Consider the following 18,393-nt stretch of genomic DNA (forward strand, 5'->3'; position numbering starts at 1 on the left):
AAAATGCCGAAAATTTTAAACCTACCGAAACGAACGCGCTCCAGGTTTTAATTAATTAACTTTCACGACGGTTTCCGGTCCGGGTGCTACACTTACGATTTGGGAATTGTTTTTTTTTTTTATTGCTCGCGTAGCAGGAGATGAAAAGAAAAATTGTTCTACGACAATAAACAGATTAGCGTCGAGATTGTATATTAGAAATGAATTGATTTAGACCCTATTCCATGAACCTAAAAATTCCTCTGATGAACCGAGTGAAACGTTGCAGGAAGGAAAAGAGTAGAAAGAAAGTCTAAGCAGCAGATTAATAACTTGAATATAAAATTTTGGAAAACAAAACAGAGTGCGCATTCTCACGCTATCTGCACATTTTATCTGGTATTTTCTCGACCGAAAAAGACGCGCACTCACAAATCAAATAATAAAAACATGCGGTGGATAACTTTCACCGCCCGCCCAAAAGCTAGGCACACACTCCCACACACGGATAGATATACTGATGTAATGGAGTTAATTAGATTTTTCGTCCATCACAGGAAAACAAGGAAACGCGGCGCTCTCTCTCTCCTATATCTCTCCTCTCGGGACTTGTATTCTCACTGGAATTTTCCATGTTCTGTCCGTATTTTCTTTAATAACTGGAACATTATCGGCAATTAAAAAATAGCAAGTGAAACAGAGAACACACGCCAACCACACGTTACATCAGCAGCAGTCAAGCTGTATACTACAGCAGTCGTACATTACCGGTCTAAATCCATGTTCTTATTATTAGACGTCTACACTATTACTTCCTCCTTTCGACTCATTTTTCAGCAGCAAGTGAAAACATTTTTTCTTTTTTCGGGAGGATCAACTGCTTAACAATGAAGACCACCTCCGCTTTGTTTCGTTTTCTGCGGTTAAATCTTTCTTTTTTCCCCCGGATGAACACAACAGACAATTCGAGAGAAGATATTGCAGCAGCGCGTACTGTCAGAACATTTTAAGCAAAAATGAAGCCTACAGGGGGATTGTATTGTAATCACGCTGTGATGTATCATAGCTCTAGGCCTAATTGGCAGCAGCAGCAGCAGCAACAGCCGGAGCACCCAAAACGGTGGCAAGGCACCATCAACGAGAGCTCATATAATATTCCCTTGGTTTAACTGTCAAGAAAAACAGTATAGAGCTCTCTGTAATAAACAGGAGCCCCAGGAGTACAACTATAATAGAATGCGAAGTTGGAAGAAAGAAAGAAAAAGAAATGAAGGTGCCGCTGCTATTATGTGCGTTGCAAGAAGGAAAAAAGAAGATTTGGTAAAAGGGAGGAAATGGATAGAACGGCCAGCCCCACTGCTCCATGTATACTACCTATTATATGCTACATATACAAGTATACGTATTCGCCTGCAGTCCTGTGTCGGTATAAATACCACTAAGTCAGTGGAACTAGGTCTGATCAACCGCAGTCTTCCGCTGGCCATCGGGACGTTCAAATATAGTTTTCGCTAGTGCCCTGTTGTAACTTAGTCTAGCTGGTGCTGTTCCTCCACCCACCGACGCGCACACTCATATTATAACGTGAGCGCCGCGACCAGCAGGCCTAATTTGTTTCCTTTTGGTTTTTTGGTTTTGGGAGTCTTTGTTTCTATACTTCTGTGACGCCAATCGATTGCCAATCGATTGCCATCGGTATAATATAGAACGACCCGAGTCGACGAGCACATTTATCCGCTTGCATTGTGTCGCAGTCGAGTGTCATCCGACCATGAGGATCGTTGTTCTATATCTTCTCTGCCGTAAGTTAATTAACAATTGAATTGCTGATTTTGCTGGGAAAATAATGAATGGAATTCCAAACGTTTTTTTCACAGTTTGGTCGAGTTTGGTCTGTCTTTCCTTGGAAATGGAACAGCCTCATCGCCAGGTAAAGTCATTAGGATATTAGAAAAATGAAATGTTTTTGTATAATTTTCGGATTTTATCCAGAAACGCCAGCTGGACTGGAATGGAGGCGGCAAGCTCTACAACTACGATCACCTGGCATTGAGCTCCAACAGTCGACCTGAGCACAGATTATTACCGGCATTAGAAGAGGATTATTCGGCCGACGAGGATCCCGTTTACGTGGCCGGTTTGTCAAAGTCCGGGTTACCGGGTGACCCGGGCATCGACTATCCCATTCTACCCTCCATTCCGCTGACGGATTTCCATTGCCGAGGACGCACTCCCGGCTTTTACGGCGACACCCAAACAGCCTGTCAAGTAAGTCACAAAAAATGTTTTTAAATTTCTTTGGATGACAATCGGTTAGACGGATACTTCCATCAGCAGACGTTGTGTTCTTCTGACGACTGCACATGATGATCTATTCCGTCCGATAGCGTTTACATTTTTTCCAACTTTCTTTATGCGCCGGTAGGATTCATTGATCAAGCAGAACGACACAGATTTTTATCGACAATAAAAAAAAAATTAAAAATCTTTGAAATTTATCGAATAGAAATTGGAAAGGAATATCGAAGAACTCCTGCGAGCAGAGAGGATATTCACGCGCCCTTATTTTTCTTCTCCATTTGTTTTGTTGTTTTTTATGAGCCGAGAAAGAAACAAAAAAGATTTTATTACCCCAAACAGAATTCCTTTTTTGCCAACTTCGGTATAGATACGCACCATCTTTACTTTCTCGAGGAAACAAAGTGCGTAAACTAGTACAGAAGGGCTTCAGGAGTAGTCAGATTCTCATTCCAGTCCAATAGAACTATGGAGATATTGGTAACAATGCTATAATCCTACATACACGCAAGAAGCCCGGCATTGTGGTGGTCCGTCGTTGTCTACCTGCTGCACGTTCTCGCCTTTTACGACCGAAGGTGCTGGTAAATGTTTCTTATGAGATTTCGTCCATCTGTTCCCATCTGCCCATTGTTCTCTATCTTCTCTGCTGGGGATGACGACGACGACGACTTGATTTCGGATGATCACCTAAAAGTTACATTTCTAACTGTTCCCAGAAATAAATTGCCATATACTAGACTCGTTGACATCGTCGTGACCAAAATGGGGTTGTCCGTGACTTCCGTCCGCACATTGGTCTCATTTGACTTGATTCAATTTTTTTTTTGTTTGCCCCCCCCCCCCCAAATTGGAATTCAGATTGCGACATTTGCGGAACCATGTCTGGTTATGCATTGAAACAATAGAAGAGTGAATTTCGGTAGCTCCAGTGACATCATTAATCCAGCAAAAGGTTCTTTCCCTGAATAAGAAATTTTAATCGAATTTTTTTCCTCTTAGAAACGACCCACTAGCATAGCTAAAAGTCCGTTATGTGCAGTAGTAAAGGCAGACGATGAAGACTTAATCGAAACTTTCCATTCATTGAGCTAAGGGGAGAAATTAAAAGGAGGAAAAATCGTCCATTCACGTAGAACGAAATATTTTTTCTCTTTTCCATCTGGAATTTAGTTCTTGGCTTCCTATGTACTGTAAGTATATATCAGACATCAACATTTTTGTTTTCGCGCTATGGTTTTCCCTTTTTTTTCTGTTGTTTCTCCACAAACTCAAAAAAAAAAAAAGTTACGTGCAGCCAAGGAAAACCAATTAAAAACATTTACCATCGGCTACTTTCTCTCCGCGAAGAGCGTGGGACGCATCACAGATGGGCTCGATCATCTTCCAACAAGTTAGGCCGGTCAGCATCTGCGCCTTCTTTTTTTCCTTCTCCCTATACAAACACGCACGCGCGCAACGGAAACAACAACACAATTAAGACCTCCAAAGTTTCAATCCATAAAATAAAAAAGGAACAAGTTCTAAACTCCTCGTTTAGACCACTCACCGAGTATTGAATGGAGTCGATTTCTCTTTTTCTATTTTTACTCACTCGCTGTTTAGCGGTTGCTAAAGAGATTCACAGGCAGATGCTCGGTCAGCTGATGACTGGATCACATTCTCAACTTTGATTGTCTTCTTTTATTCAACAGGTGTTTCACGTTTGCGATATCAGCGGTCGGCAGGATTCGTTCCTGTGCCCCAACGGGACCATCTTCAGCCAGAAGCTCTTCGCCTGCGATTGGTGGTACAATGTCCAGTGCGCTGCCACTCGCGAGCACTACCAACTCAACCGTAACCTCTTCAAGGTAAATAATAAATGACTATACGTACCTCCTTTAATCTCCCACTTGCAACAGCTTTTTCCTCTCTCTCCCCATTGTCTTTGCGTTGAAATGGCTTCAATCCAACGTATTGCAGAGTTTCTCCCATTGTTTTCTCTCGTTCGCCCAATTATTTTACTCATCGTCTCAACTACAGTATAGTTTCTTTGAAATGCTGTGTGCACATATAATATATACGCCGAGCTGATTGGAGATATCGGGGTTAGTTGAGCGGACACTATATAGTTTCCACGGTCGGAATCATTTCGATCCAAGCATCCGGTGCCTCAGTTACAGTTATTCGATGAGGCGTCAACTATTAAACGAGGAAAAAGAAAAGATGAATAGTTGTAAATTACATGAAATTTGTTATTTATTTGTTTGCCATTTTTGTTTTCCAAAGGGAGGTGATGTCAACGTTTATGGAACGCCATCGTTCTGGAACTGGCTAAGCGAGTCGGAGGAAGAAGAAGTCAATCCGACCGCTGCCCCACCTACTGTGGCTCCCAAATTAAGGCACCACCAGACAGCGGGAGCTCGTAAAAATAAATACATCGCCAGGCCGTCACCCAGTCCAGTTGGCCCACCTTTTCAGCTCGAGCAGCAGGTCACCGAACCAGCGGCGCCACAGCAATGGGAAATCGAGCAATTACCAGAGCCCGCTCCATTAGTCCAGTCGGGACCGACGCAACAGTTTGAAGAACCCGTAATTGATTCAGTAGAGGTCGGACCGATCAGTCCTCCACAGCTGGAACCCCTCGGCCCGCCACAGTGGGAATCATTTGTTCCCGAAATCCAACAAGCCCCAGTCGAACCCACCCAACCGCCCATGCCGATTACAGACGATCCTGACGCATCCATGATGTCCCAAGGATTCGCAAGCGAATACCGAAATCATTACTTCAGCTGGGTCAACGACGCTGTCCATCCCGGTCCCCACATGGCCCCGGAATTGAGCTGGGCCGACTTGGGTCCAAACGGTCCACTCATGACTAACCCTAGCAGTCAGCTGGCCGACGAGCAGCAGCCAACATGGCAGCAACCCGCCGAGCCAGTTGATCGTCGACGCAAAGCCAAACCAGCAGCTCAACACACGCAGAATTCAATTGCTATCAAGAGACAGACGTCATCATCCAGGCCGGCTACCATCCTAGTTCCAGCCCCTCAACCACCTGTTTTCCATCCCAAACCCGCGCCGGTTAAAAAACAAATTACGACCCCTCCTAAGCATGTCACACAGCAGGCTCCACCCAAATCGCCCAAATCTCAATCGGCATCATCACATTCCAAGACTGTCCCACCTCCCAAATTCGTCACAACTATCGCCCCACTTCCCGTTTTGAAACCGAAATCTAACAAAACTAAACCCAAACAGAGATCCTCAACAGTGACGATTAAGACGACGACTTACGCGCCACTGGCCGACCAAAGATACTACTCAATTGACGACAACGATGACGTAACCAACTATGACGACAACTCAGACAACAAACCCACGTAAAACACCCTTACCCATTCATTTAATACGCCCATTTTTGTTTTAGACCAATTGCTCAAATTTCGTTATTATGCTTAAGTAGGAATCAAAAGATACGTGACGTCATCGCCAGACAAACAAGTCGATTCGGCAATAGAATCAAGAAGGCCAAAAAAGCGCTACAACCACTTCCGGCGATCCAGCATCCGGCAACAGCGCAGCACCGTCAGACGGAGGCGAGACAGACACAATTCGTGCCCAGTCCCAAAGTGATGCCCATCGTTCCCAGTCCGCTAGTGTCAATCAGCAGAGCTGATTCAACGGCCGCCAATTCTTTAAATTGGATCCCCAAACTGAACCAGCCGGCAACGCCTTACAGAACTGAGCCGTTTTGGAATCATCCAGTACCAGCCCAGAGTCGCGCAATCACCCAATCGCCAGTGCCGAAGCCCGTCACCTCCCGGCCAGTTGTTCCGTCCGTCCGAAATGCTCAGAGAAGATCTTCAACGTCTGAAACGAACCATCCAGCGCAAGTGAGAACTTTCGAAGAATTCGTCACATCGTCTCCGACTACCAGCGCGCCTTCCTCTGCAGCATTGCGCAAGACCCGCATCTCGTCGTCCTTCCGTCCCAGCATGCCCATTCCGGCCGTCACGACCAACAGCCACCAGCCGAGAGTGAGGGCCCTACGAGCGCATCCGCCATCGACTCGTGCTCGGTCTGGAGGGAAGAGGAGACGCAAGTCGAACACCTTCGCCTACGATCCCAGGCTGGACCGGCCCTACGAGCCGAGTCACCCCATCTGGAAGCTGCAAAATTGGGAATCGACCAAAATTTGAACATTTTTGTTTTGTTGGCTTTACACTCGCTAGTATTCTTTTTTGATTCACCTCAGTTTGATGTTTGATTGGCTCCTTGTTGTTTCATCTGTCACGGTTCGACATGTTGGTTTCTATACTTACCTTTTTTCCACGCGCTTGTTCAAAACTACCACCACAAACCACAAAGTTTTTATATCATTACAAAGATTTGTATGTTTCCAAAAACTTTGTCTCTGAATTGATCCAACAAACCCATTTGTATTCGATCACCAGGGCGATGGAGAGGTGATTAAGTGTGCACCGTGGCGTGTCGGAGTTAATGGGGGAATGACTCTATATAATATAATGGGCTGAAAAGTTACGATAAAAACCATTAAGGCCCAGCTGGTGCGAAGAAGATGCCGAGCGCCTGAAGGCAAGCTGCGGCTGCTTGGGCTTTGGCTTCCTTTTTCGTGGTGCTGGCCAAGCAGGCCTGATATTCGACTCCGCCGACAGCGACCTACATCAAAAAGACTGTGTCGGTATTTGTTCCACAAACAACGAGAGAGTTGCCTACTTTGAAGAGAAAATGTTTGAGATGGTCGGGCCCAATGTCGAGGACTTGCTCAAAGACTGGCGGCTCCCAGTGGTGCTTCGTGCAAAGTTCGTGCAGAATCGAGACGGGATGTTTGCCTTGAAAGTCTTGAATGAGCTTGACGGCGGGCGTGGCTCTAGCGGGGGCCATCATTTCTTCTTTGGACAAGAGCCCCTTCTTGTCCATTTTGATGTCAAGCGACAGCGGTTCCAAGGTACCTTCGCCGTGCCGGCCCAGGCCTTCGCCCGGCTGCCAGCCCATCTTCTGCAGCAACTTCATGCCAACTCCGCCAGCCACAGGCGCAGCACTGGTGAACAAGTCTTTCCTGACCCAAGCCTGATGATGATATACATTGACGCATGATATTAAACATGATAAATGTGTTAAAAAAGAAAAAGAAAACATGTTGTATTTCCTAGTTTAGATTCAATTCCAGAAGTCGACATCACTTTGTCTGACTTGTAATTACTACTATACAGTTGGTTTTCATTTGTTTGTTTGTTTTTCTGAGCGTGAATTTTTTTTTTTCGCTGCCGGAACGCAAACCCCGCATCCTCCTGCAATGATGGACCCTTCAAGTTTGTGCTAACTCGACTTCTTGTTTTTGAGGCGACTGCATTGGCAATTCACCAAGAAACCAATGAGTTGACTTTGACATGATTCTTAAAGATTCTTTACCTGTGGTGCTCCCGACCAGTTGATCAACTCCGGTATGGGCTCCCCAGTCATGGGATTCGTGTGGTGAAAGGTGGCCCAATTTTGCGACATCGATTCCGCTTCCTGCGACATAATAAAGAGATCGATTAACATCTAGTGCCAGAATTTACTTCTTTTTTATTTAAATACAACCTCGAGTTCCAGACGAGCTTGTACATCGAATTGATTTTCTTGCAATTTACGTATGGATGAAATCCGTTTAGCAACAATTGAGCCGATGTCGGCTGCGGGTGGTTCAACTATTGGGAGCGAGACCCGAGGAGTAGGCGCCACCGAGGCCGTGACGGCTTTGGGGACTTTGGTGGTGCCATTTGTTTCCTTTACAACTGGCGAAGGCGTGACTGGAATCCATTCCAGGTCCAAGTGCTGCTGACCACTGGAAACGGGAAACTGCTGCTTGAGTTGGGCCTGCGCGACGACACGCTCCTCCGGCTTGCGGACGGGCAGAGCTACAGCATTGCGGATGTTCATGACGATGGTATCTGAACGAGGTTTGATCTGGAAAGGGTGACGGGTGAACGTCGTTTCCGATTCTTTTGTCCCGGATTTCTCATCTTCGTCACCCGATCGATCGGCCATCAGATGTTTGCAATAGTCAGTCAATTCCGCTACCGTTTTGCCCGTGAATTGGGTGGTGGTCGGGGTCACTTCCGCTGGGGGATTGGGTACAGTCACGCCAGCTGGCAGGGATCCAGTTTCCTAACGAATCGAGACAAACGAAGGCTAATTAATCATCAATCGTTTTGATAACGGTAGTACCGTCGAGTTCATTACCTGCATCCGTTTCAAGTTCTGCCGGGCGAACTCTAAAAGTTGGGCTTTGTCGATCCGTGGCGACTTGGGTGGAGTTGCGGGACGCTTTTGAATTGCGGGTGATCTGGAACGTTTACGATGATAGGGAGGAGATCTGGCAGGAGATCGAGATCGCGGTCGAATGCGCGCTCGGCGTGGAGGAGACCTAGATCGTGAGCGGCGTGATAAAGGTCGCCGGCCAATGGGAGATCGGCTTCTACTTTTCCGTCTCTTGGGTGACGGGTGACTTCTTCTCGACTCGTTCGTTTCAGTCTTCCTCGTTCGCCGATCATCTGCATGCGGCCTGGCACCTAAATGCGACTTAGCACTCACATTATCCGCTTTACTCTCCGTTTTAGTTGGTTTTTTAGGCTCCTCTTTGGCACGAGGTTTCGATTCTGTTTTGTCAGTTTTCTTGGCCCCATCTTTAGCACAGGATTTTGATTCTAATTTGTCGTCTGTCTTGACTTTGACATCGGGTTTGGATTCCGTTTTATCAACTTTCTTGACCCCATCATCTTTGGAATGGGATTTCGATTCTGATTTGTCGACTTTCTTTGACCCTTCTTTGGCATGTGGTTTAGAATCAGTTTTTTCCCGTATCCTGGTTTCTTCCTTCGTTTTAGGCAACTCTTCAGCCTTGGTGGTGGCATTTTTCTTGGCTTCCTTCCTGTCGGTTGTTGGACCACTACTTTTGACTTCTGGATTCTGTTTCTTTTTGGGTTCTTTACGTGTTTCTTTAGCGGAAGGGCTAACGTCTTTTTTCTTTTTCTTTTCTTTGTTGCGTCTTCTGCTTTCGCTGTCACTTCCGTCATCCTTTTTTCGTTTCTTCTTTTTCGACTTTTTCTTATCCTTTTTCTTCTTCTTTTTATCAGGGATAACTGAATTTTCTTTGACTTCTGGCTTCAACTCAGTCACAATTGCTAAAACATAAACACATATTGATTAGTCCATGAACTTGTGAACAACTACAAATAATTTTTAACAATGCTGGGACCACAGTATTTTTAAACTTTGTTGTTTCCTATTTCGACACTTACTGGTATCTGTTTTTGGTGTAGTGGGTTCATTACTTGGAAAACTAGAGGAATCACTTGCAGTTGAAACTGTGGTGATTGGTTCACTCACCAAAGTAGAAAAGATTTCTTCAAGAATTTGATCTGCCGATTTCTGAATAACATTTTCCGTCATGTCCTAATATTATGTCTAAAAGTAAAAAAAATCATTAAGTGAATGAAAGAAGCTGATTGGAAAATCTAATTTAAATGTAAAATGGCTAAATAGTGTGTTTCTTAATCAACTACATACTTGATGTTGCGCTTAACGACTATAGAATTTTTGAATGCAACATTGGACAATACAGAATCCTATCCTAGGAAAAGATGGTCATAAGTCATTAGTGCTCCACGACACACGTGAGAAACAAAAAATGGAGTAAAGAATAATCAAAAACAAAATCATCACTATACTTAATGCAAAACCCCAAAGTCTCAAACAAGGAAATTCAACCTTAAAATTCTAGGCCCATGCCAGTTTACATTTATGGGCTCTACCCTATGTTTCATCAAAATAGAATAATCATTTTTACTTACTTACAAAATTAGAGTAATAGTTTCTTAAGTACACTTGCTAGTTTTAATATCCATCAGACAAACATTTTATTTTTGCCTTCAATTTCTAGACATGTTGACATATCATGAGGTGTAGAACGGCATTGCCAGTTCTGGAAATCACGTGACAACCCGACGCCGATGCGTGACTTTTTGTAGTTTTTGAATGAATAAATGAATAAATATGATGAAAAGAAATCTCGAAAATTCAATCGAGTTGTTTATGAGAGATTCAATATGTTTATTTATTTCATTAGAGTTAGAAGAACCACTTTGATATTCAAGTAGTGTGTGAAGATGAAGATGACTTGAATGAATGTGCTGACGTGGTAAATCATTTACAAAAATCTGATCGCGATTACGTAACTGCCTGCAAATTAGCGTGTTGCTAATAACCAGACAACAAAATTTTTATCATACAAAAATCCGCACAGCGAAATTCGATGCACTTTAAAGAAAGACTCAACTTACGTCACTCTCGTTTAGCCTGAAATCGATCCAATGATATTGATTAGATTATAAGATAACGGCTCATATAACGAAATTAGACGATGAGGAATATAAGGGGGGCGATCTTTCCGAAAGTGCATAAGGAAGAAGTCGGTTTTAATCTGCGCTCCTCGCCGACGGGCGTGTGTTGTGTCTGGTGGCAAAAGGAACAAACGCGTCTATTACGCAAGCGCGTTCCAGACTCCCATCCTTCTGTGATTCTAGCAGCAGACTGAAAATGTTATTGATTCACATTCGAGTTGCAGTGAAGGCTGGAGGCTGCCATTCTTTCGGTGTGCCAAGACTGGCAATCCAAGTGAGAGATGTAGAGACGTGTCCCTGGCTGATTTGAGCTTATAATTGCCATATTTCTTCCTCCCATTATCGAGCTTCCATTATTATAATTCTAGTTGTCATTTATTTTGGTGTGTGGGTTAATTAATAACCAGTGAGAGTGATAACATGTCTTCGATGACGAGGTCTTCCTTCCGTGACTCTGGTGCCACATTAGCTTCATCTGACAGCGACCGCCGAACTGTGATCGTCGAACGGCTCAACGGATCATTTGGCTTTACTTTGCAGGTTTTATTATATATTTTTTTTTTAATTATTATTAAAACCAAAGCCTTTCAATGAAACTTATTTTTAAAAAATGATGCATTCATAGAGTTATGGTATTCAATATCGTGAGGAGTCTGATGTTGAAATTGTCACCTACGTCGATTTTGTGGACCCAATTGGGCATGCTCATAAAGCTGGCCTTCGATCAGGTAAACCATTATCTATTACTCATTTGAATTTTTCCACGAATTCACGTGGTGATTTGCAGTTTCACCTTTTTCCACCAAACAGAGATGCGCTTCTCGTGACTCATATTTTCCATGACTTAATAAAAATTTTTCAAACTTGGTGAAAATGTTGTCCTGCTTAATTCAAGGATATTCATTTCAATTTGCAATTCATTCTGTCCTTAAAAACACGCGTTGTTTTGTTTTGTTTATGCTTGTCAAACAAAAGGAGACGTCATTGTATCGATTAACGGGCAAGATGTGGAGCGTGCGGATCATGCGACTTTGGTCTCGATTATACAGTCGTGTCCCGACCGAATCCGAATGGTCGTCGTCTATGAAAATTGGTCTGTATAATATAAGAAACCAACATATGCGTGCATATCATGCATCAAATATGAGTCAAGAGTCTCAATCTAACGATATTGAATTGTTTTCTTTTATTTCCGGTCGGGGGGTTTGTGGAAAACAATATCTAGCGTCCGTAAAGTGGAACTGCATATGAAATACATCCGGCTGACGCAGATGCTGGAATGGAAGGCTCGCGAATACCAGGAAGTGTGCGCCAGAGAGAAAACCCTGATTTCGCGTATGACGAAATAATCCAATTTTCCTTATAATGCACATATAGAACAATCCCCCCTGTCCAAGCAGGAGCCGTATATTACCGCATGCATATATACGATGGTGCAGCAGCAGCCAAACTGCTGTCAAAACGAGTTCAACTAATATATTCATTACTTATTTGACAGGCATGGATAAGAGCCGAGGGTCGGGACCGTATTACACGATGCAGCACCCCTCGCAAATCGTCGTCCGTCGCAATCCGGTGACTTCACCTCCATCCTCCTGCACTCCGGGTTCTTATTCCAGCAAATCCCTGCCGCGTCCCCAGAATCACGCCGAGTCGATTCACGCCAGTCCGACGGCTAGCGGCTCGTCAAGTCACACGGGTCCTCGTTGCAGGCAAAAGGGCCTGTCCTACCTGTGCATTGGACGCTCATCCGATTGCGACTGTTGCTTCCGGCCCGAAGCACCACACAAAATGCAGTCGGCATCGGGGGCGTCCGAAGCACATCACCGTTCAAAGCAGCAGCAGTCTCAAAGCCTGCAGCGCCCGCGTAGTGTCCACTTATCTTGTTACAAGGAGACTAGCGCGGCTTCACCCGACGAGCGCTACTTGATTCGCCCATCGGACCGAGCGACGAGTGCCAGTTGCAAAGCTTACGGCGGATACGGATTCGGCTATGAATATTCAACTGCCAAAAACCATCATCCCAATAAGTGAGCGCCCATAGTTTAAAAAGCTTGACCTCTACGACAAAGCTAGTACTTAATCCTCCATACAATTTCATTCATTTGACTGTTGTTGTTTAGCGCAATACCTTGCGTGAATCCTCGGGTGAATCATCCGCAGTATTACGGCCGCTATCAGCCGCAATCGGTCGCCCCGCATAAATCGGCCGACGATCTTCTTTTAGCTGCCCAGTTCCAGAGTCAGTGCCATTTGAACAACTCGCCGCATCTCCGTCAACCATCGGTTTGTCAATTTTGCATATACCCCTAATTCTGTACTCGAGCTGACTGATTTTGCACAGTTCCAGGAACCATTTCATCCTGTCCATCGCGGTCCCGTACAACCGACACCGCAACACCCGCAGGTCCAGACGTTAGATTCCATTTCATTTTACACCCGTCCAACTCAGCCGTCGGCGGGCCATTCGACTGTCGGCAGAGTGCCATCCGAGTCGCATCATCACCGTCATCATCATCCTCATTCTCAGCCGCCGCATTATCGACCGTTTTACCAGCCGCAAGCACAACAACAATTAAACAGTCCAGGAAACGACGACGAGGGAGGATTCAACGAGGCCCGACGCTTCCGCACGCTACCGGCTGCATCCAACGCCAAAAGGGCCGATTATCGTTAATATAAGCGCCAGACTTTATTTTTGTTTTTGTTTATTTTTTTCTCCTCATGTCCGTTAATATGTTAATATATCTGTGTATACTGTACGTGATTTAACAGAATTGTTGATTGGGTTTTTTGTAACACCGACGTTTCGTTATAATAAAAATAAAAGAACATTCCTTGACGAAACAATTCCATTTTTGATAAGAAAAATCAACTCGAGGCCACACGATCATTGACTAATTCAGATTATGCAATGAGAATCCAGAGGCCAATGAGTTTAGGCTTTCAGTATACTAGTCCAAACTGTCACCATGATTGATCGAAAAAAAAGTAAAAGCAAAACAAAAAATAAACCAACGGTTTTATCACGAGAGGCCGTGTCAACGTGTTATCATAATGAAGATTAGAATGGTGGGATATAGTTTCGTTTTTCGTTTGTTATATATATATTTATGTTGCGTAGATGAAGTAAAGGCTCCGTGTCAGGGTATCATTACGTGAGTACGTGTCAGTGGGGCCAGCAGCCAGAACGACCGCACCTGCGATTTTTATTTTTCCCACTCGGCTGCAGTTCTCCTCTTTGATTTATTATTTTCCTTCTCAATCAACCGAGGATATCGACAGAAGAATGGCGGATTTGAAAAAGTTGTCGGCCAAAAACACTTTCAGCCGATGGGCTCGGAGGAAAACTTACGGGCTCGAGGAAGCCGATCCCAATGCCGGCCATGGGACGGCCACTTTGGCCAAAGTGCTCAACACCTTCGACTTGACGCTGCTGGGCATTGGCAGTACGTTGGGTGTCGGCATTTACGTTCTGGCCGGATCCGTGGCTCTCGACACGGCTGGACCTGCTGTTTGCCTCTCCTTCATGGTGGCCGCCATCGCATCCGCCTTCGCAGGTCAGACATTTTTGTTTTTTTGTTTTCTCTAGTTTAGTTTTGATCCAAGATAAACACGGTTCGTACTTACTGAACGACGATTATACACTTTGACACGAGGTGATGACGTCCAAAAGATAGACAAATGAGACTATATAGTCTTTGCGCTGTACAAACAATTATAGAGCTCAGTGGTTGCTTCCTAAATAGAAAAGTGTGTAACAATAACTCAAGTAGCCTTACCGGGGTTCAGACTCCAAAGATAATGTTACGAATACCCGTGCATGTATAAGTCTAAAGGTTAAAAGATGAGAAACATCCAATCTCACAAATTTTTTTCGTAATACCCGTAATACCTTTCAAATTTCAAAATGTCAATTATTGGTCTTAAACAGTAAACATTTGGAATAAATTGTAATTTGGATTTTTTTTTTCGTGATTTCAGCCATGTCCTATGCAGAATTCGGTGCTAGAGTACCGAAAGCTGGCTCAGCTTATATTTACACCTATGTGACGGTGGGTGAATTCATCGCTTTCGTCATTGGATGGAATTTGATCCTAGAATACCTGATTGGTTAGTATATAGTCTCAATTGAAAACAACCAAATTTGGTACAATTAAATTCAATACGGATATTTGTGTGTATTTAGCTACGGCTAGCGTCGCCCGAGCTTTTAGTGCCAATCTCGACGCGTTGACCAACTACACGATGAGTGCCGCATTCCTGGAGACTTTCCCACTCCACTCGGATACTCTGTCGCCTTACGTCGACTTCTTCTGCATGGCCATCACCTTGGCTCTGGCTGGTAAAGCCAATACAATTTAAAATAATTAATTAGAAATTTTAAATCTGTGTCACAATGTCATTAATGGTCTTTAATAATTTTTTGATCGACAGTACTTCTGGCCCTTGGAGTACGTTCATCAGCCATTTTTACAAACATTTTCACTTTCGTCAACATCACCATTGTCATTTTTGTAATCATTGGCGGTTCCATTAATGGTATAGTTTTTAAACATAGTAACACATCTCCTATAGATTGGTGTTTGAATATATAATTGTTAAATTTTAAATTCCAGCTGATCCGAAAAATTGGAGAATTCCGGCGGAAGAAGTACCGGAAGGTTACGGCAAAGGAGGTTTCTTCCCTTACGGATTCTCGGGGGTGATGGCCGGTGCGGCCAAATGTTTCTTCGCCTTTGTCGGCTTTGATTCTATTGCCTCGACCGGTACCATTGTTAAATTTTCTAAATAATAGGCTATTCGATTTACTGTGATGATAATCAAATTTTCACACATCAGGGGAGGAGGCTAAGAACGCCAAAAAGTCCATTCCGTTCAGCATTAACTTGACGTTGTTGATTGTCTTCTTCGCCTATTTTGGAGTCTCCACCGTCATCACACTCATGTGGCCTTACTACCTCCAGGTGATTAAAAAGAAATAGATTGACGTCGATGTCTATTTCCTTTTAAAAATAATTGTTTCTCGTGAATCCATCACTCAGGATCCCAATATTCCGCTAGTGTACGCATTTGAGCAGATTGGCTGGGACATTGCTGCCAAGACAATCAGCTATGGATCTCTCTTTGGTCTGGCTGCAAGGTACTGTATTCATTAGAAAATGTATAGCACAATAGGACAGAGTTAATCTTTGACTAATTGTCTAGTTTGTTGGGAGCCATGATTCCTCTTCCCCGTGTCATCTATGCGATCGCTAAGGACGGACTAATGTTCCGCTTCCTGGCCAAGATAAACCCAAGATTTCAGGTCAGTTGACATTTGATTTCATAAAACACGCTCACAATTTTGAATTTTGAAATATTTTGATGAATTGTTGCTCACAGACACCTGTCATTGCGACAGCAGTTTCCGGAGTCTTGGCCGGTATGATCATATTTGATTACAGTTTTAAAAATCAATTATACAAATTAATCATTGACCTTTTTAAAAATTTCTACAGCCATTCTGGGAGCTATCTTCGACTTGGACTCTCTAGTCGACATGTAAGTCAATTTCTTTGATTTTGACAGCACCAATTTGTTGAATGAATTAATTAATTTTTTTTTTTACAATAGGATGAGCATCGGTACTCTACTTGCCTACACACTGGTGGCTGTTAGTGTCCTCATTTTGCGGTATGTGATTTTCAATCAATTCAAATGATTCTTCGATTGCATATTTATAGCAAAGTAATGACCATTGGATTCAATACAGCTACGAAGCGGCTGAAGTGGACGCCTTGAAACGGAACGGCGAAGTCGACAAGGAATCTCGAATGCCATGGCAACGGTTACCTACAAAGTCGTCGTCTAGGAAAGCTCTCTATTCCACCATCGTCTATTGTAGGCACAATTTAGAATAATCTAATAAGCAACGATTCGGTTTCTCTTATACACAGCCGATAACTGAATTCTTTGACTTCGTCAGGTATTTTGGCCATCGTCCTCTGTGGAATGTTCGTTCTTTTGGAGGACAACACGAGTCCTTGGGTGCTCTTCGGAGTCGGAATCAGGTATGCGTTTTCATCCATCATTAATTAACCTTCACTAAGACAAAATCATTATTATAATTGCAGTTTTGGTCCGATGGTAATGCTCGTCATTTACTTGGTCATGTTACCACGCTCTCAAGTCCCGCTGTATTTCAAAGTTCCCGGCGTTCCAATCGTGCCCTGCCTCTCGGTCATCATTAAGTAAATTTCAAATGTCGTTTCATCAAACTCAAATAATAATTATATAACCCTCATTTCAGCACTTACCTCATGTTGAAACTGAGCGGGGCCACCTGGATTCGCTTCGGTGTTTGGATGGCAGTTGGTAATAACAATTGAATCAAGTCATAATGTCAGGATAACATTTTAAAATTGTGATCGCCGTTTAAAATATAGGTTTCGCTCTTTACTTTGGCTACGGAATGTGGAACAGCTCGGAAGAGTACGTCCGGAGAGGTAAAATTCCGCCCGGTGGAACGTCTCCATTGCCTGAAAAGCCGACGGAAGCGGCCGTGGAATCCGCAGTCGTTCCAGCAGATCCGGTCAATCAGAAAATGCCACTGGCTCGCATCGTCTCGCGGGCCGTTCCCATTACATCGCTGGACGACGACGACGACGTCTTCGCCAAACCGCAGGTGCACGAATCCCATCAAGGCAAAGGCGACGAATCCGACCCTTTCATCCTGGCTATTCTCAAATCGCATATGGAAGCCCAGGAGATTTTCGACAAGGCCCGACTGGAACGAGAGCAGGCCGCTTTCATGGCGGCCATTCTCCAGTCGCACGAGCTGTCCGAGCAAGTGTTCCAGCAGCTGCGATTCGAGAAAGAGGCCGAGCAATTGCAAGTGCAAAAGAATATGGTGGCCCTGGCTCAAGAGGCCGCTCGGCTCCACGAAAATCTGGAACAAATCTTCGCCAAAATTGGCAAAGAAGAAGAACAGCCGGATGCTATTATTGTTCCATCTTCTCCTCGGCCGGCCGGGCCGTTGGGCGCACTCATGGAAGAGCTGAAGACCAAAACGTCCGTCATCGATCCGACAGAGGTGAACGAAGACGACGTTTCGGGAGAAGTAGAGACTGATGCTAGCCCATCGATCCCAGTTCCAGAGATTATTACAACTTCGCTAGAGGTTGACTCGGCAGCGCCCAGCGGAACTCCTAGGAAAACATCAGACTCGTCAAATTTAATGCTTGATGAATTGAAGAAAGCTTTTAACGAGGCTCTCTCTGTCAAATCGACTGAGGGGAGCGAGGATGAAGTTTCTGCGGAAGACGTCAACATTTCACCGAGCGCCATCGCTCAACGCCGTGAATCCCCTGGGCTTGAAGCTCAAAACGACTCCGGCGCGGCTGAAGCGCATTAGCCGGATCCCTTTTAAAATTTTTTTGACTGAATCCCCTTTTTTTATAGTTTGAAAAGAGATGTTGTATTTTACATATAATTGAAATTTCGGTAACACCATCGCAATAACATACAACTCTAAATACACAATTTGAACCATCACTTGTTTTTCTACTTTTTACCTGGAATAAAACGTCGAGCGTTTCTACAGATAAGGTTTAAGGTCAAAGGTTTAAATATGATATTGAAAATTTCAAAAAATTATGATCACACCTTCGCAAAGGTTGTGCCGTGATCATTATGTGTTCCGTCCTTATCAAGGGGAGTGCTAAACAGCTCTCCTTTCGTACTACAC

The 18,393-nt window shown here is 44.1% G+C and overlaps 4 protein-coding genes and 1 non-coding gene across 11 annotated transcripts; 3 read left to right on the forward strand and 2 right to left on the reverse strand.

Moving 5' to 3' along the window:
• The first annotated feature begins 1,431 nt into the window (after positions 1 to 1,431).
• On the forward strand, positions 1,432 to 6,665 carry LOC124195844 (nascent polypeptide-associated complex subunit alpha, muscle-specific form-like). 2 transcript variants are annotated; one of them, XM_046590446.1, is made up of 6 exons: positions 1,432 to 1,781; positions 1,857 to 1,909; positions 1,972 to 2,247; positions 3,972 to 4,127; positions 4,546 to 5,639; positions 5,720 to 6,665. In XM_046590446.1, the coding sequence occupies exons 1-6, from the start codon at positions 1,751 to 1,753 to the stop codon at positions 6,456 to 6,458; spliced, it is 2,349 nt and encodes a 782-aa protein (XP_046446402.1). In that variant the 5' UTR covers positions 1,432 to 1,750; the 3' UTR covers positions 6,459 to 6,665. The 2 variants fall into 2 exon arrangements, with proteins under 2 accessions (XP_046446402.1, XP_046446403.1); XM_046590447.1 differs by having other exon boundaries at positions 5,723 to 6,665.
• Positions 6,666 to 6,678: 13 nt separating this feature from the next.
• Positions 6,679 to 10,258, reverse strand: LOC124195846 (protein SON-like). Of its 4 annotated transcripts, none has more exons than XM_046590449.1 (7): positions 10,120 to 10,258; positions 9,564 to 9,729; positions 8,506 to 9,446; positions 7,864 to 8,430; positions 7,693 to 7,794; positions 6,997 to 7,350; positions 6,679 to 6,939 (listed from the first exon to the last, which is right to left on the reverse strand). In XM_046590449.1, exons 2-7 carry the CDS (start codon positions 9,712 to 9,714, stop codon positions 6,814 to 6,816), a joined length of 2,241 nt encoding a protein of 746 aa, XP_046446405.1. In that variant the 5' UTR covers positions 9,715 to 9,729; positions 10,120 to 10,258; the 3' UTR covers positions 6,679 to 6,813. The 4 variants fall into 4 exon arrangements, with proteins under 4 accessions (XP_046446405.1, XP_046446404.1, XP_046446407.1 ...); XM_046590448.1 differs by having other exon boundaries at positions 10,116 to 10,245; XM_046590451.1 differs by lacking the exons at positions 6,679 to 6,939; positions 6,997 to 7,350 and adding an exon at positions 7,398 to 7,627 and having other exon boundaries at positions 10,120 to 10,257.
• A 545-nt stretch (positions 10,259 to 10,803) lies between these two features.
• LOC124195849 lies at positions 10,804 to 13,511 on the forward strand. Of its 3 annotated transcripts, none has more exons than XM_046590455.1 (8): positions 10,859 to 10,938; positions 11,072 to 11,204; positions 11,290 to 11,392; positions 11,640 to 11,757; positions 11,890 to 11,999; positions 12,163 to 12,694; positions 12,788 to 12,950; positions 13,009 to 13,511. In XM_046590455.1, the coding sequence occupies exons 2-8, from the start codon at positions 11,085 to 11,087 to the stop codon at positions 13,339 to 13,341; spliced, it is 1,479 nt and encodes a 492-aa protein (XP_046446411.1). In that variant the 5' UTR covers positions 10,859 to 10,938; positions 11,072 to 11,084; the 3' UTR covers positions 13,342 to 13,511. The 3 variants fall into 3 exon arrangements, with proteins under 3 accessions (XP_046446409.1, XP_046446411.1, XP_046446410.1); XM_046590454.1 differs by having other exon boundaries at positions 10,868 to 10,938; positions 11,033 to 11,204; XM_046590453.1 differs by having other exon boundaries at positions 10,804 to 11,204.
• Positions 13,512 to 13,771: 260 nt separating this feature from the next.
• On the forward strand, positions 13,772 to 18,200 carry LOC124195850 (cationic amino acid transporter 3-like). Its single transcript, XM_046590456.1, has 16 exons — positions 13,772 to 14,224; positions 14,649 to 14,777; positions 14,854 to 15,009; positions 15,102 to 15,206; positions 15,284 to 15,433; positions 15,507 to 15,631; positions 15,710 to 15,807; positions 15,873 to 15,972; positions 16,050 to 16,089; positions 16,166 to 16,208; positions 16,281 to 16,340; positions 16,420 to 16,547; positions 16,633 to 16,717; positions 16,781 to 16,897; positions 16,957 to 17,021; positions 17,093 to 18,200. The coding sequence occupies exons 1-16, from the start codon at positions 13,954 to 13,956 to the stop codon at positions 18,058 to 18,060; spliced, it is 2,640 nt and encodes an 879-aa protein (XP_046446412.1). The 5' UTR covers positions 13,772 to 13,953; the 3' UTR covers positions 18,061 to 18,200.
• Positions 18,201 to 18,293: 93 nt separating this feature from the next.
• On the reverse strand, positions 18,294 to 18,393 carry LOC124196554. Its single transcript, XR_006875754.1, has one exon. It is a non-coding gene; the product is annotated as a U6atac minor spliceosomal RNA (small nuclear RNA).

Source organism: Daphnia pulex, chromosome 6 (genome assembly GCF_021134715.1).
Source record: "Daphnia pulex isolate KAP4 chromosome 6, ASM2113471v1".
Taxonomy (NCBI): Eukaryota; Metazoa; Arthropoda; class Branchiopoda; order Diplostraca; family Daphniidae; genus Daphnia; species Daphnia pulex.

What these genes read in the sequence shown, in the direction of transcription:
- LOC124195844 (XM_046590446.1), top strand. Translation starts at nt 1,751, where the DNA reads ATGAGGATCGTTGTTCTATATCTTCTCTGCC. An exon ending in TGGAACAGCCTCATCGCCAG is followed by an intron (nt 1,910 to 1,971) that starts GTAAAGTCATTA and finishes GATTTTATCCAG; the next exon opens with AAACGCCAGCTGGACTGGAA. An exon ending in AACTCAGACAACAAACCCAC is followed by an intron (nt 5,640 to 5,719) that starts GTAAAACACCCT and finishes ATTATGCTTAAG; the next exon opens with TAGGAATCAAAAGATACGTG.
- LOC124195846 (XM_046590449.1), bottom strand. Translation starts at nt 9,714, where the DNA reads ATGACGGAAAATGTTATTCAGAAATCGGCAGATCAAATTCTTGAAGAA. An exon ending in AGAACTTGAAACGGATGCAG is followed by an intron (nt 8,431 to 8,505) that starts GTAATGAACTCG and finishes TCGATTCGTTAG; the next exon opens with GAAACTGGATCCCTGCCAGC. An exon ending in AAGCTCGTCTGGAACTCGAG is followed by an intron (nt 7,795 to 7,863) that starts GTTGTATTTAAA and finishes ATTATGTCGCAG; the next exon opens with GAAGCGGAATCGATGTCGCA.
- LOC124195849 (XM_046590453.1), top strand. Translation starts at nt 11,085, where the DNA reads ATGTCTTCGATGACGAGGTCTTCCTTCCGTGACTCTGGTGCCACATTA. An exon ending in AGAGAAAACCCTGATTTCGC is followed by an intron (nt 12,000 to 12,162) that starts GTATGACGAAAT and finishes CTTATTTGACAG; the next exon opens with GCATGGATAAGAGCCGAGGG. An exon ending in CGCATCTCCGTCAACCATCG is followed by an intron (nt 12,951 to 13,008) that starts GTTTGTCAATTT and finishes GATTTTGCACAG; the next exon opens with TTCCAGGAACCATTTCATCC.
- LOC124195850 (XM_046590456.1), top strand. Translation starts at nt 13,954, where the DNA reads ATGGCGGATTTGAAAAAGTTGTCGGCCAAAAACACTTTCAGCCGATGG. An exon ending in CATCGCATCCGCCTTCGCAG is followed by an intron (nt 14,225 to 14,648) that starts GTCAGACATTTT and finishes TCGTGATTTCAG; the next exon opens with CCATGTCCTATGCAGAATTC. An exon ending in TGCCTCTCGGTCATCATTAA is followed by an intron (nt 16,898 to 16,956) that starts GTAAATTTCAAA and finishes CCCTCATTTCAG; the next exon opens with CACTTACCTCATGTTGAAAC.